The sequence below is a fragment of the Thamnophis elegans genome, chromosome 8, assembly GCF_009769535.1.
Source record: "Thamnophis elegans isolate rThaEle1 chromosome 8, rThaEle1.pri, whole genome shotgun sequence".
NCBI classification, from domain to species: Eukaryota; Metazoa; Chordata; class Lepidosauria; order Squamata; family Colubridae; genus Thamnophis; species Thamnophis elegans.
In genome coordinates, this window is record NC_045548.1 from 57,877,778 (window position 1) to 57,895,429 (window position 17,652).

General features: G+C 35.7%; 1 protein-coding gene across 1 annotated transcript in view; it reads left to right on the forward strand.

Moving 5' to 3' along the window:
• Positions 1-11,030, forward strand: part of LOC116512015 (zinc finger protein ZFPM2-like) — an 81,887-nt gene extending 70,857 nt beyond the window's left edge. The window contains exons 2-4 of the mRNA XM_032222289.1: positions 92-250; positions 9,621-9,722; positions 10,996-11,030. Coding sequence (XP_032078180.1) covers positions 92-250; positions 9,621-9,722; positions 10,996-11,030 — 296 coding nt within the window. The remainder of the gene's footprint in view (positions 1-91; positions 251-9,620; positions 9,723-10,995) is intronic.
• The last annotated feature ends 6,622 nt before the right edge of the window (positions 11,031-17,652 follow it).

Sequence of the window (17,652 nt, forward strand, 5' to 3'; positions counted from 1 at the left end):
GATCACCTGTTTCTACATACAGAATCCCAAATCAAATCTTTAGGTATGGCTTTTGCTGCTGTATTGGTACAGTGTTCTTGTTTTTTTAAAGGCCCCCTTGAAGATGCTGTTGAGGATGAAGAGGAAGAGTGCCTATCTGAGGAAAATGAAATTATCTCCAAAGAAGACTTTCCCCTGGAGGGAAACTTTTCTGCAGAATTTGAGTCTGGGAATCTGAACTGTGAAGATGTGGAATACTTTTGTAATAAAGGTAATCAGTATTATGCAGTTCTTGGTTCAGACATAATGTAAATTGATTTTGTTTTCTTTGGAACTGTCTTATAAATTTACAGTGACTCCTTAGACACTATAGGCCACGGATGTCAAAGTTGATCATATCACGTGACTTATTTTTTGCCTTTGTGGAGCCGGGGTGGGCGTGGCCTGTGCATGCCGCCAGTTTGACACCACTATTATAAGGCATATATCTTTCTGGGAGAGCAATATGTTACATAAGGCCACTTCTTAGTAACCTTTTTCGTAGCAATTGTGTCTTAATGCTTTATTGACAATTGTACACCAACTTTTCTGCCTACTGAGGTAATCTCTGATGTCAACTTGAGAAACCACAGGCTATAATGCAACTCTTCTTTGGTGCTAGATTGATTGATTGATTATGCATCATCAATTCATTTTCAGTTCCTAGCAGACACATAGATAGAATTTCTTCCTAATGATCTATATCTATGCTGGTCTTTCAAATCCTCCAGCATTTTCTTCTCTTTCTTTCCCCTTTTCTCAGCATTAGAGCCTTTTCCAGAAAGCTAGGTCTACATATAATGTGTCCAAAGTAGAATCATTGAAGCCTTGTCCTTTTATGTCTTGAGTGGGAATACTAGGCAGATTTTTAGATGATACAATGGTTTCATTTCTTGGCTTTCCATATTTTCAACAGTCTATATCAACGCCAAAGTTCACAGGAGTCAATATTGTCTCTGTTCTCTTGCTCAGAGTTCAATTTCACTCCCACAAAGTGTCACAGAAAATGCCATGGTTTACATGATTCTGATCTTTGAGATAAAGAGATATCATCTTTTCCATGGCCTTCATGGCTATACCAAGTGCTAATCTACAACATTTCTTCCTGTTTATTCCTTTACTATTGATGGCTGAACCAGAGGTGGACATCACATAATGTAATAACCAGTTCGTCCAGAACCGAAAATGTGAGTCCGTGCCTTCCGCGCATGTTCGCTTAATCAAAAACACGTTTAAATAGGACGGGACAGCACCAGGGTGGATGGATGGGCCCAACCCAAGTTTGGTATTGTATGTTTTAAGAATTCAGGGTGTCTATATGGTAAGAGTCTAGATATGAATAATAACTTGAAGTCAGATAAAGTTGATGATGATTCCAGGAGCTGGGCTTCAGAATTTGAGTGAATTTAACTAAGGATGTCAGCATTCATTTACACTGATCCCATTGTTATTTGATTCAGCATTTTTCTCTTTCCTGCTGCATTTGTAGGTATCTTTTTTGGGGACATTTTAATGCTAACAAAATCTTTGGCAAACTGGAAAAGTTCCTATTATATCCACTACTTTCTTCTTTTATGTGACCACGTGTAAATATTTTCTGCAGCTTTTATGTTTTGTTCATACAGCCAACTTATTTGCTGTCTTGTCTGTGTATATTTAAGATAATCAGAAAGGTCAAAAGTAATTTTTTTTTAAAAAAAAAGATGCTTTGAATCAGTAATGATTTTCTACCTCCTCAAGACTATCTTTTGTGTTTTCCTAATGCTAAGTAGCCAGAAGCAGAATTAAGACAAGGCAGTTCTACCTGTAATCATTTTGAGATCCACGGGGAAGCCTTTACGGATGATAACTTTGCTCCTTTTTTCTTAGCAGGATTAAGAAGTCCCATACTTTGCATGTCTTGCATATAGTGATGAGTTTTTCAGGGCGTGCTTAGCCCAAAGAGTTCAAAAGGGAAGGGAAAAAAGAAACCCTCCCAAAAAGCCAATATGACTTTGTTTTTTACCTTGCTGGAGGAACTGTTTGTGCAAATCGTCTATAAGCTTATTGACCTGAATCTTTGACTCCTTGTTTTCTCTGGATTTGACTGGAGTGTAGACACTGATAGAGCCGTGATAGAGGTGATTGAACAGCCCCCAGCTTGGCTTGGCATCAAGCCCCACAACCCCCCTAGGACTGACATTATCATTCTCTGAAAATACTTCATGTCTTCTCAAGCTAACACAGTCTTTTTTTAAATTTATTTTTAATTCTTCCCAGAGCCTTTATGTAAGAGTTTTAAAGAAAATGAAGGGCACGACAATTTTTAATAAACAAAGATAGTGTATAAAGTATGATGAGAGGTATCTCTTAAAACAATAGGATAAAAAAAGCAAAGTTACTGTTTGTAATTTGTGAAAATGATTTTAAAAATCAGCACTATCAGATGCCTAATTTTATAAACAAAAGTGAAGGAATTTTCTCTTGGATTATCTTTCATTATACAAGTATAGTCACTCCGTGTAACTGTATGTATTCCTCTGCTGTTTTTTCTAAAGCTTGAGGTTGCTTTTTCAGAAGGACCAGTTGTTGCAAAAGTAAAAAAAATAATCAGAAGGAATATTTTTCTGCAATTACAGTTCTTCTGGAATATGACTTGTTTTCAAACAGGGATAGCTAAAATTTGATTACCACATTTGAGATAAAAAATGTTTCTTTTGTAGGTCTGGTTGACCTTAAACTTTGAGGGAAATTGCTTGTAGAAGAAATTTAAAGAATATATTTGTTGTGGAATATATTTGGTTTCCAATTATGGCATACTGGTGTTAATGGACTTGAATAAAAAATATTGAAGAATATTTGATCCTGTGTCCTCATAAACCCTATTGTTTATATGTTTCCAAACATTCAATTTTATGTAGATTGCATACTCAGGTAATTAAATATCCTTTAAAATGTTCTTTCATGTCTTCTTTTCTGTGCTATCTATATCACATGATCACATATGTACAATTCCTGGTGAATTTTTAGGATCTTCTGTATTCTGGACTTCATAGAAAAGATGCTGTATTGATCAGTCCACTTCTGTCAGAGATACATTAATGACCTTACTGGATTCCAAGCAACATGTTAGCTTTCTCTCTTAGTTGTCATGATCTGATCTAAAATAAGTGATATTTACGCCATTTCATTAAAACACTTCCTTGACTTTAGTTCAAGCAGACATTACAAATACACTATTCATATAGTATATATACAGAGATTGTACCAAGAATGCATACATAACTATCCATTGCTTGATAACCTTTTGTCTGTAAATAATTTTATAGGAGTCCTCTAAAGAAAATGATCAGCTTAGTATTTCCAGAAGAAAAACCTTTTGGTCTCTATGTTGTGTGCGAATGTTTCAGGAATGTCAATAACAGAAGATTCACAATGCTTTCCTGAAGCTGTAGAATGGGAGTTTGCTTCAGTAGGGCAACAACTTTATCAAAAGCCATAGTCTTACCAGGATCCTTATTAATGAAGATCCAGATAGCTCAGCACGAGTACTTGCTTGCATGTTGAAGGTCTCAAGCTGAGTTCCTATATTTTGTGTTTGATGGAAATTTGGGAAAGTTGCTTGTTTGGAGAACCTATTGACAATCAGTGTGGGCAGTGCTCAAGTACAGTTTATCACCATCACTTAATAATTTCTGATTTAATTGGTTAATTATTCAGCATCTTTGATTAAGACAGGTAACTATGAGAGAGGGTAAAGAAGGCAGGCTGGCTACTGAAAATATTACTATATATCTTATTATAATTCATCTAATTATTATATAATTATATAATTCACAGAATTCACATGGAAACCCAGCTTAGCAGATCCAACAGAAACTTAACCTTCCTTTTGTAGTCTGTACAGAGATCATCCAGAGTGTTAAATAGTGACATTATGAATACTTAGCTTAAGAATTCAGTTGATATATTTCTTTCCTGGCATATATTATTATGAATAGATGCAAAGGATTGGTTACATTCTGGTTACTTATGGTATATGTAAAACTTTCAGTTACTGTAACTCAATTAATTGTAATTTCCTTGCTATAGAAATTATGAAATAATTCTATATTAATTTTAATGTTCATGTACATTATTCCTGAATATTGGCATGTGACATTTATATTATAATCTCAATTTTGAGCACTATTCCTTGAGATATGATTGGTTTTCCTTTTTCTGTTTGGCAATTGGAAAACTATGCATTTCACATAAAACGCAACACAGTGCTTGTCACAAGCATTTTTTAAAATGCCACTTTGTAAGTAATAAGCACCTATTACTAAGTGATAGACAGCAGTCAAGAGAAAAAAATCATGAAAACATGGAGTAAAATGGACCTAAATTATTGTTGCAGAAAACCTGTGATTACCTCCCCCTTCATCCCTTTTTGTCCATAACTGTTGAGACAAAGTTGAGTTTCAGAAAAGAAACATATATACTGTAAATGAAACATTTAAAAAAGATAGAAAATAATATCATGTAAAGTTTTGTTCTTCTATATATTCAATACAATTTTGGTCTCAAAAAGTATATGTCATATAATATTGAATATGGATTTTGAAACACAGTATATGTATAAATGCAAATATTGAGAAGACACTGGCTTAAAAGAACACATTTAAATATTGATTTAAATGCAGATTTTCATATTTTCAACTTATTGAATTTACGAGAGAATGCAGTCAGAACTAATGTACTGAAAAACATTAAATTTTAAAATGCCACATTGAAGTGATATATGTTGATTCAATTTTATCACCTCCAGATGAGATGCAGAAGTCCAGCAGCCTAAAATTTCATGAAGATGTGTTGGAGAAATGCAGCAGACTAAAGTTGCATAGTCAGACTTCTCAAACTGGAGGCTGGAATAATACTAGAGCTCTAAGCAATGTATCTGGGAATATTGTATTATTAACTGAACCGTTATCAAGCTGGTTATCTCTAGATGTATTGCAGATTAAAGTTAAGTTCTCAAGCTGAGAAACGTGGAAAATATTAGGGCCCAAGAAGTATGTCTGGGATTTCTCTTAGCATATCATAATTTAGTGCAGAGCTAGTTTATATTCTAATGTTTTGTTGGATGACTTTGTAGGAAAAATGGGAAAAGAATGTGGTTGTCCATTAAATAAAGGTTGTAGGGTTTAAATTATGCCAGTTCTTTCCTAACATAATGTTACTGAAGTTTAGTAACATCAGGGAACTTTGTAAATTGTGCTTATCTTCCTGTACCTCTGATAATTTTATGACACAGAGCAAGGATGTGCATTGTGCAACCTGTGCCAAAAGCCAGCCAGTCTTACCTTAAATTAGAGCATTTGTTGACCATTAATGTTCTTTTGCTGTAATTATATTTGTATATGAACAGTTCTCCAGTAGCATATTCACCTCTACTGAAGTATAGTATCTTATTTGGAGTCTTCTATCCTTCTATACACTATACATCTGGAATAGAACCACAGTATGAAACCTAGATTATTCAGGTCAAAGCTACTAAAGCAACTGGATAAAGAACGAAGTGTGGAATTTTTAAATCACAGTTTCTTTTTTAAAAAATTGTTAACACATTGTCTTTATTGCTTTTGTAAGCTTTTTACTTTTTTAAACACTTTTTTACCTACTCTAGGTAGAGATGGTAGCAAAGGGAACAAAAAACATATAGCTATAACCTTCAGCATTTCTTAGATGTTAGCCATTACATTTTGCTTTTATTTTGACTGACTGATGTAAAAAGGAGGGGAAAAAAGGGGGGGGGAGGAATGTTCTGTCTGTTTTTATATCTTTGAAACTCCTTGTAATTTTGTGCAGTTTATACAAATAGTAGACATGCAACCAGCAGCAAAAACAAGGCTTGCCTCTGAACTCCAAAATGTAATATTCTATTTATGGAATATAGTATCATTTAAGGTCAGCAGTTTGGAATAAAGCATTAATATCCGGAATTAAAGCTCAAGAGATTAAAGGCAATGACAGTTAAAGCATTAGGAGCTTGATGAAAAGTATGTTTTACAACTTTTTGAAAGTTTACAAAGATATTAGGGTTTCTCAGCTAAGGCAGGCAGTACGTTCCAAATAATTGAGGTATAGAGAAAGCTTTACTTCAGGTTGATTCATAATTTATTGATGGATATATTGATGGACTGACTGATCATATTTATAAAGGCGTTCTTCTACCAAATTCTTCTATCATTCTTCATTCATTCATTCATTCATTCATTCATTCTTCTATCATAAACTGAGTGCAAAACATACAATATTAAACTTGCAATGAAATGACAAAATGAATCTTCAGTAACTATGAATTTTGGAAGCAGAGTTTTTATTCAGGTTTTGTTTTTGGTACTGCTGCCACTTTACTTTTATATGTGCGCACCTGAACTTCATCCAAATTTTCTACATTTCCCCCTCTGTCTTTTAGGCAGCTTTCCGTTTGTACTGGGAAGTCCTTACTGAAAGCTATCTCGTCTGATGATAAGACCATGAGTGTATGATGCTCACACATTTTTCATCTCTTTTATGACCTTATCTTTCACAAGCAGCTTCTGTGAAGGTATCCTAACTATAGAAAGCACCTGGAAAACATATATGATATCTATGCTGTGATAAGCAGTTGTGAACAAGAAACTAGACCTGTCAGCTCTGAACTGTTCATTGTTAAAAAAAATACTTTGTAGATATAGGTGATTGCAAAGTACATTATAGGGGAACCAATAGCTGCTGTGATACTCAGTCAAGGAAAAAAAAACACTTCAGTAGTTGTCTTGTGTAAGAATGAACACACACGCAATACATATGCACACACACGCAAACACACACACAGACTCACACTCATACACAGAGTATAAAGCAACTGAAATGCGTAAGTTGAATAATGCAACATGGCAAATATTGGAACTTCCGTTATTTTTTTGTATTGTATTTTTAACCAAGTGATTTTTAAAAAAAAGAAAAGGAAAGAGAAAAAAAGGAAAAGAAGAAAAAAACATACTAAAATAGAAAAGTAAAGTAGATAAGGAATTTATAAGTATCGTAGAATTAGGTTACATTTTTCAATTCTGTATTTTATTAACTACATTAAATAACTAAGTCTATGAAATCATTTTTGAAAGTATCAGTCTTTAGAATCCAAATAATATATACAGTATATATAAAAAGCAATAGTCAACATAGTATAAAGCAAGATTAAGAATTTTATAATTTTGGTCTGAACCATAGAAATTTTAGAGGTACCAAAATTTCAAATACAATAGAATAAAACAAATTTTAAAAGTTGGATTTCCTTTCTAACCTGCTATTTTTCAATTAAATAGCCCCAAACCTCACATTTCTGCAAAGCATATGGTATTAGCTCTGTATATGATAATTGATGCAAGAATGCTTTTATAAAAAAAATATGCTTACAGGTAGTCCATGACTTACAGCCATTCATTTAGCAACCGTCTGAAGTTACAGTAGTGCTGATCAAATTGATTTACAATAGTTCATTGCCCGTAAAACAATTGCAGCATCCTTGGGGAACTTGACAACTGACTTGCATTTGTGACAGGCATCCTGAGGTTACATGATCACCATTTATCCCAGCCAACTTCCAACAGTCACTGAGGAAGATTTCAAATCACAGCCATTTAACAACTATGGTGATTTTCTTAAGGACGATGCCAAAAAGGGTGATCAAGAGGCTATTAGGTGTTGTTGTGTGATGATCCTCCTAACAACTCCACTGATTAATAATGAATTTTCCAGTCCCAATTTAAGTTGTACGTCGAGGAGTACAAATTATTGCTTCTACAGAAGAATGGCTAGTGAACCCTTGGAGATACCTCAATGTCTAACTTAATTTTGTATCTTAAAAGTAAATATGACACAAAATCTAACTTGATTTGGAAACAATTCTGGATCACAACTGTAAATAATAGGTTCTGTTATAAATCATTTCAGAAAATTGTTGCTTTTTATTGTACAACACTGCTATCAAATATGAAAACAGAATCCAATCTGTTCATTGCTTTTGCAGTAATTTTTAGAAAATGAACTGTCCAATTTAGCAAAGGAGCTAGCTCATCACTGACCTTGTTAAAGCCAAAAGCCACACTCAGTCTTAGGAAGAAGGCAATGGCAAATAACCCCTTGAAAAAAATTGCCAAGAAAACTACAGGGACTTGTCCTTTGACTTATACACACACACACAGAGAGAGAGAGAGAGAGAGAGGGAGAGGCAGAGACAGACAGACAGACAGACAGACAGACAGACAGAGCAAGCTTCCCATGTTTTTTCTAAGCATAGTATTTAGCGTGAATTCTTTCATTTTCATTGTTGTATATCAGTTATTGTGTTTAAATTCCCCATCCCCTTGATTATACTTTAAATTTAAATCCCCTTTAAATTTTTCAGTTTCCAAGTCGTATTTAACAATTTATAAATAATAATAAATACTTGCTATAAGATTTTTAAATTCAGTCCAGTCTCTGTGTTTCCCTCCTTATTTTAGCAGTTCCTTTAAAGCAGCGTGTCAAACTCACGTCATCATGGTGGCGTCACATGACGTATCGGGAATTTTTATCCCTTTGCTGTACTGGGCAAGGTGAGGCCAGCGCATGACATATCCAACCTGTGGACCGAGAGTTTGACAGCCCTGCTTTAAAGTGTTGTTTTTCAAATTTGGCACCTTTAAGATGTGTGGAGTTTAACTCCCAGAACTCCCTGTCAGTTCCCACATATCTTACTCACGTATCTTAAAGACTTCAAGTTTGAAAAACACTGCTTTAAAGCCCTACTGCTTGGCTGAAGATATTGAAATCATTCTAGTGATTCAGATCATTCTTAAAAGAACTTCAAAAGATTTTATCTTTCTCTTATTAATAAACAAATCTTGTGGTAAGAATTGTTACCTGTCCACTGAGCAAATTTCATTGTGCTTTGCTTTTCAAGCAAATAAATATTCAATAATGAAGCGAGAGGTGATAAGCCTGGATGGATTATTTTCCTTTATTTATACAAAACTTTTAACTTCAATGGTAGACATGTTTGATTCCTGGAGTGTGTGTGTGTGTGTGTGTGTGTGTGTCAGGGTCCATTCTGATTGTATTGTGCTTTCTAAGCTGTCTGCATTTTCCATTACACCTGAATATTTACTCATTTTATTTATTTACTAACAGTTAACCCAGCATTGCCTAAGTATTTATAGACGTTGAAGCGTGTCTGACAGGGAGCCATTGAGAAGGACCTTTTTCCCCCCTACTCCCATGGCCATCATCCCTGTCCTCTCCCTTCCCCCGCCCATGCGCTCCTCTTTCCCTCCCTGGCACTTTGTCCCAAATCCATCAATTGCTTCCCCACCGGAGGGCGAATGTCACGGCTGGCTTTCCAGAGGAAGGTGCGAAGAAACTGAGTTAGAGTTAGAATGTTTAGAACCCCAGGATTCATTTAAACAACCTAATAATTTACTGTATATCTGGTAATAAAATTGAAACCAATACATAACAACTTATGATAATTTTTTGATTCCCATTTCAGAGTCTCCATTTTCTTCTCTTAAAATAAAACCATATTAATGGTATACATTTCTTTGGCAAATTAATAGGTGATGAAGAGGGCAGCCAAGAAGCAGCAGATTCTGATGGGGATGCACGTTCAGATAAACCAGGACCGCTTAAGCTTGAGACAGAAGACTGGGATGGACCAGGTAAGGAAGTATCTAAGGAAAAGAACAGCTTATATCTCATTGCTCATTGCTATAGCAGTTTACTGGTTGAACCGCATCTGCAGTTCATTTAGAGGTTAATAGTGAACCCTAAAGCTAAGAAGTAATGTTTGAAAAGATATGGCATAAGTAATTCTTTTATATGGAAGCAACACCATATAAATAGTTGATTTTAACTAGAAATATTATGGTAGTCTTTAGGTAGGTATTTTTTCCAAATGCAAATATCCGTATGCTGCTAAATGCAAGTATCTACATAGTATTAAACTTTTGTCCCTGTGTGATTGGTTGTAACCTTCAGTTGGGTCATCGTAGGACAACCTTTTTGAATCAATGTTTTTCAAATAGAAATAGCAATAGCAGTTAGACTTATATACCGCTTCATAGGGCTTTCAGCCCTCTCTAAGCGGTTTACAGAGTCAGCATATCACCCCCACAATCTGGGTACTCATTTTACCCACCTCGGAAAGATGGAAGGCTGAGTCAACCCTGAGCCGGTGAGATTTGAACCGCTGAACTGCAGATAGCAGTCAGCTGAAGTGGCCTGCAGTACTGCACTCTACCCACTGCGCCACCTCGGCTCCTTATGGGCAATGTGCCCAGAATCTGGGGACCTTTGTCTCACGGGATGAAATTTGTCATAATTGTGGCCACTACAGTGCTATGGTGAGTTGCAGTCATGTGATCATCAGTTCCAGAGCTCCTTGTCAGCTTCCTACAAGAAAGGTCAATGGAGAAGTTGGCAGGAAGTTGGAAATTACTTATGCTCCCACTGCTTTTTTGCCTGCCTGTGGTCATTATCTTTCTTTGTTAGGTTATGAAATATCTCTGAAATGATGACTCAGCAAGTCACGGATTGTCTAGTTATGACTAAAATGCAAAGGTTTATCTCAAGATCTGGTTAAAATGCCATTTGTTTCCACATATAGTGGGGAGAGGTGTACTTTATTAATTAACTGATACTTGATTGTCCCTGCTAAAAGCATTTGTGTTGACTTCTGTTTTGGAATAAAACAGTCTTTGAAACAGTTCAGATATGAAATTCACAGTCTTCAAATTCAACACTAATAGTAACTACATTTCTGAATGTGCAAAGAGTTTACTCCTTGGCAATACATATGTCCAAATCCATGAACATACCAAAAATCTGAAATTGAAACTTTTGATTTGTCTATATGTGTATCTCTGGGTGTGAGAGAAATAGAAATGGCTCGCAATCTCTTGAATAATTTCCAGAATATCATTCCTATTTCAGCATTAGGAAATATAGACTCCAAACCCATAAGTTAGAGTAGAAGAACATCATGATTGAGAAATCCAGGAAGCTTAATACAAACTGTTCCACTCTTTTTATTTATAAACAAAAGTAATTATCAGGATGACAAAAGCAATCTTTGTCTTTCAATGAAAGACAATGAAATTCAATGAAAAAGGCAAAATGGAAATGGATCAAAAGTGTTCTATCAAGAACCTTGGATCTACTTAGCCATGGGTTACCATAATTCATATAACAATAGCAATAGCATTTAGACTTATATATTACTTCACGGTGCTTTACAGCCCTCTCTAAGCAATATACAGAGGCAGCATATTGCCCCATACATTCTGGGTCCTCATTTTACTGACCTCAGAAGGATGAAGAAAGGTTGAGTCAATCTTGAGCCGGTCAGAATCAAACTCCTTGTATGAGCAGAGAATTAGCCTGCAATACTGCATTCTAACCACTGCGCCATCATGGCTCAGATGGCGAATTGGTGCTAACTAGTATTGCCAAATCAGTAAGAAATGAACTTTGGAGAATCCAGGTAAACACTAAATACTTTTCCTTTTCAGTCACTGGATCATTCTTACCCACCCAAGATTATGGATACATCTTTCCTTCCATGTGCAAAACCATTTTGTGGTCATGAGGTATGACTTATATCTGCAAAGCCACATGCAAACAATAACTTTAGAAGAGACATCTTCATTATTTGCAGATAGCTGCTGAAGTGTTTGGGTGGGATTTAGAGGCAAGAAAAGTCATGTTCCATCCCAGAGTTCCATTAGAATGGCACAATATTACAACAGAGTCATTCCAAGATCATTCTTATAGGAAAAGAAAGGCTACAGTAGAAATTAAAATAGTTTCAATTCATTCTAAAAAGTCCCTGTTTTTGCTTGCTGCTATGGTAAATTTTCCTTTATCTTTGTCTCCTTTGGGATATCCCTGTGTCTTTAAAACACACTTCAAACTCACATCAAATCAGCATTTCCTAATTGTGGCCCTAGATTTTTTAAAAGGATGGAGCTAGAAAAAGGGTTTCCTTTTCCCCCCCCTACTGGTTTGCTTGTGTGTGTGCTCTCGTGAGTGCACGTGCATCTGCGCAGGTGGGTGGAGCCTCCTGCCACTGCCACTGCCACTACCATTTCGCCCTATCTGGCCCGAACTGGGAGCAACCCACCTCTGAGCTAGTACTTCCTTAAACATATTTTTTGGGCCAGAAACTAAGTACTTATTATCTAGTTTCCAATTCTGAACTTACATTAGCAGCACGTTGCATTTAACAAATGGATATGACAGTCAATGATGTTTTCAAGGACTTTTCTTATCACTTTTCATTTGATATAAATCATTTAACACACCCTGGTCATTGACTTCACAGTTAAGAGAGAAACCTGCAGACTGCAATCAATAAAGTGTAAGAGCTTCGTGTTTAGGCAGAAATGTAAGCTAATATTTTCTCTTACAAGCCGTATAAATAGCGCAGATGGAACCTGACAATGCTGGAAAAGGTGGCAGTTTCATCAGCATGAATAAAAATGATCTAGAGAGCTATTATCTGTAAATAATGCAAAACTTGATTTGTGAAACAAAAAAAGAGAGCAAGAGTTAAATTTCTTGTTAAAATTATATTGAAATGCCTCTCTCCTTGAAATAATTTGAATTTTTCAATAAAAAAGTAAAAATTATTCCATTGTTATATAAATGATAGCTATATAATAATGAAAATTATATTTAAAACTATATTCTCAATATATAGCCGTGTCTGCAAATGTCTAAAAATGAAGAATATTCTCTTTAAGCAGCTGAATAGAGCTAGAAAAATATTACAATGCAGTAACAACATTTGCATTAAAACAACCTCTTACATTTCAATCACATTTTCATCCTTGCTTGACTTTGCAAATTGCTGTATTCTGTCCATGAAGAGGAAAAGAATTTCAGCAGCAATTTCTGAAATCAGTAGGTGGAAAATATAGGGCAAACAAGAATGAAGGAAGATAGTATATCAGATTATAATGGTGGTATTTATAATGTTGTTAATAATTTACAAAAATATGCCTATATTCTGTACAAAGCATCTAGCATTATGTAAAAACAAGATTTGCCGTCAAACATATTTCAGTGTAGTTAAAGTAGCATGGAATCCATTTAAAAATGAAATTACTTGCTTAGCTTTGAGGTAATGTAGCTTCAACTTTTTTTTAAAAAAAGTAATTACTTGCTTAGCTTTGAGGTAATGTAGCTTCAATTTTTTTAAAAAAGTAATTTATTGCAATTAATAAAATACACATTGAAAATTGCACTTTCTTGTGATTTCTTTGTTATGTGTATTACTGACCAATTTTCTTTAACATGTAACGCTTGGGTAAGATCTTAGGAGATAAAGAAATTTTGAATCTACTCAAGGATAAAAAGATCTATGAATAGGAAACTGCTGTAAATAGAATGTATATATACAAGATATCAGAAGTATAAGAAATTCAGAGGACAAAAAATTTGCTACTAGCATTCTGGAACTTTTCTTCTTAGCTTTGAACTTGTCTGGTTCCAGTCCATTTATGAAATTGCCTTATGTTGGATCATACTGTAATATTGTCCCATAATAGAGCAGCCTTGGGTAACACCATTTTAGTTAATACAAAAATTATGATTGAAACATATATACATTCCATATACAAATATACTTTGACATTCATAAATGGTTAGGTTGCTGACATCACAAACAACATTCTCAGAGCAAAGAAAGTTTTAGGATTTCTCTATGGAATAAGAAAGAGCTTATATTGAAATATTTATTTATTTACTTATATAGCTATCTATCAATCGATCAATCAATCAATCAATTTTTTATAGCCTTCCATCTCAGTAAAGGTGATTCTGGGTGGTGACACCAGGTTTGAAAGTGAGAGACTGTGAATTGTAGTCCCACCTTAACCATGAAAACCAACTAGGTGACTGCACTGTCTGTCAGCCAGCCTACCTCACAGGGTGGTTGTGGAGGAAAGTATGTTGGATATATTTGCCTGCTTGAGTTAATTTGTAATTTGAGAGATAGATTAATTGACTAGTTGATTGATTTAAACTGGCTTTGGGCAGATCACAATATATTGACCCATAAACACAGAATTCAAAACCAGATGGGATATGCTCACACTACACAAAAACAAAACTAATAAGGAATCCTTCTTTCTTATACCAAGATTTGGGAGAACAAGCACATCTTTAAGGCCACATGGAATGCCAACAAGATAGGAACAGCATGGATTTTAGGGGGTATCTCAGAGAACAGGTACCAAGATAGAAAAAAAATGTTTATAATAAGGCTTTGTAAATAGAATGGATTGAAAGATTGGATGTTAAATTTCAGACGTTCGCTTAATAACCATGGCAAAAAGGGCCATAAAATTGGACATGATTCACTAAACAACTATTTTGCTTAACAATGGAATTTCTGATTCCAATTGTGATTGTAAATTGGCAATTGCTTTTATCCCTGCTACCATAAAGCATGGGAATAGCCATTAGGGGAATGCTAAACCATATTAGACTGGGGAAAGGCATGGGTCTATTCTACAAACCACTTCCCAAATAACAAAGAGTATATGTTCAACAGTTCCGAAATGGCTAAAAAGATTCAACAGCATTTTGACTGAAAAGTGTAAAGAAGTGAGAGAGGGAACAGAAAATTAATTCTGATATAATTACCACTACCATTATTTCTTCTCAAGAATAAACATTGGGATACAATGAACTGTCCCAGTTCATTTTTTTTTAGGAAAAAAAAAACCCGGAGATGAAGTTTACACTGTGGTTAGAATAAATTGATTGGCAAATAAAGGAGCTCACTAAATTTTCCTGCTCATTTGAAAAAAAAGAGGACATATTGTCATCAGTTCAGAATTTTAGAATTTTATTTGCAATGTAATATAACTGAAAGTTAAAATTGAAAGCAAAGCAGAAATTCCTTGAAATTATAAATCAACTGTTTGACTTAATAACCATTTAAGCGTCATGGAAAAGTTAGGTTTTTTATATCTTAGCTGCCATCTAAAAGTTTGGCACTTCCAGGTGCAATTAGTAGACAATAGTTACTGAAGAGCTGGAGGTTGAAAAATAGGATTAGCTATGGAAGTTGGTTTGGAGGCTATTAATTAAGCAGAAGAGGAAACAAGAGCTAGGACTTCAGGGAGCAGCAGCTATTGGAAAGAGAGTTCCGTACTCTGCCTGTTGTAGAAGTATAGATGCTGAGTCTTCTTTGTTACACTTCAAATTACAAATATTAAGAGAAAGGCCAATCAATTTCAAGGCTCCTACTTGCTAATTAACCTTGACTTCTTAAAAACTGCAGAAATCAGCTTTTCCTTATGGCCGTCCTAAAAGTGCTTTTTCAAGAGGCCACTGAACTTCCTTTGTTTTTCCTTGAAGAGTTTCACTTCTTATTCAAGAAGCTTCTTCAATTCTGACTGAATGGTGGAGAATGGAAGGATTTAAATGCCTTGCAGTCATCTGGCCATTAGCACTCCCTCTAAGAGTCATTGGGGACACTTGGAGGAATATCTATGCCCTCAGAGTCACCTGAATGGGTGTAAAACCTTCTTGCAACTGCTGAAAGGACTGTGTTGTAAATAGGAGATAGGTGGTGTGGAGTTCCTTTCCTTCTGTTGAAAGAGGGGTGTTTAATTTTATCATAGATGGCCTCTCAACTCTTCTTTCAAACCCATGGTCCTCTCTATCCAGAATATGGACTTTGCTGTCTCCAACTTTTGTCTTTCAAATGCAGAGGGACTGCTGAATCGTTTTCTGATGGGTTTGTTTTCCTATGTCAGTGATGGCGAACCTTTTTGGCACCAAGTGCCAAAAAGGGAGCGTGCGCCAGGGCCGCAACCCGGAAGAGGAGCAGCCCAGGGGGCGTGGTCCTGGGAAATGAACTTGCGCACTGGCCAGCTGGTCTTCGGTACGCATGTTCACATGATAATCAGCTGCCTGGCACACATGCGCATGCTGGAAACCAGAAGACCATCTCTTCCGGTTTCTGACACAGCCACACATGGGAAGGCCAACTGCTCATCGCACCAGAAACAAGGAAGAGGAACAGGTGATGCTGCGTGTGCCAGGCAACATGGCTCTGCGTGCCACTTCAGGCACACGTGCCATAGTTGTGCCATGTGTTTGTGAAGAGGTTGCTTTGTTTCTCCAATGTACGATCTGCACATGTCTCACTGCACTGTACTACATAGTAGGGTTTCCTGCCTAAGCAGGGGGTTGGACTAGAAGACTTACAAGGTCCAACTCTGTTATTCTATAATACGATATTGAACAAATATCACATTGCTCAGTTTGTGTTTGGGTGTCTTATACTTTGGATGGACAAGCTTCTGTCTTAGTGCATTCTTATCTCCATAAACATTTCCTTATGGCCTGTTCTTCTTTATGGCCTAAGAGAGATGTGAGGGGCAGAAGAAAATGCTAAGAGTGACGAGACTGAGGGACCACAGAAACCAATTGAACCAATTACTGCCACAAGGTTTTCTGGCATGAAATATACCCTTACACGCTAGTCCATGTATGATAAATAAATAAGTGTCATTACAGATCCCATCTGCAATACACAGTACATTAACATACTATATTGCAGTGTTGCAGAGAGAAATTGGGGAAACATAGTACTTCAGCTTTTCTGAATTGCAAGAGGCTGAATCGGGAGTAACCCACCTCTGACTTAGTGGGCTGTCTTTGTCTTAGAATAAGGAGGTTGTTTGGATTTGAGAATTCAATGAATTACTTTTAAGATAAGAACATTTTAAACTATTTGCGGATATTGTTATTACTCATTGTAAAAACATTTCATTGTATCAACGCCTAGCAGTCAGGCTACACAAGGATTTTTCACTTACCACTGTTTAGAAACTTTACTGTACCTAATTACCCCATGCTTGTATTTAACTCTAAATTCCTCATCAGATTTGAGGTAACATTATGGTAGGCTCTGCTTGTTTTTGTAATTCTGTTCCCCTGTTTTTCTCTCCTCACTCCTTTAAAAAAATTATAATCAGGAATGTTCCATAACATCTTTGTTGAGCATGATGTAAATATGACATTTCAGATGTTACTATTTGTGAACCTGTATAGACTCTGTTGGCTGGCAGAGTAGCCAAAAATCAGAGTAAAAAAGAGGAAATATTATTCACAGGAAAATAACTGATTTGAAATGCCCATAAGCCAATAAGTAGAATGAAAGTCTTTGGTTGTGCTATGCCTCCCTTCATCTTTTAAGCAAGTTCTTGTATTTTGGAACTTCACTTTGTTGACATTGATTGATTACTCATCATAATTAAAAAAATAACACAAAAAGTCAATGAGCAGATGCTTGAAACTTGAGGACTCTTGAGTTTAAAAGTCTATTCAAAATTGAAGAGATTGTCCAAACCAAAATGATAATAAAAATGCAACAGGTTTTAAGGATCATGAATCATTAGAAAGAAATTGACTGGCTCAGTGAGGCTTTATTTTCTGGACAAACCATGGATAAAATTGGGTAGCCCTGCTGATGTGAAATATGTGCAATTTTCAGTCTCCCCCCCCCCCCCCCCCACTCATTGAAATAAGGAATGAGGCATCTGGGTAAAAGAATCAGATACTTGGGCA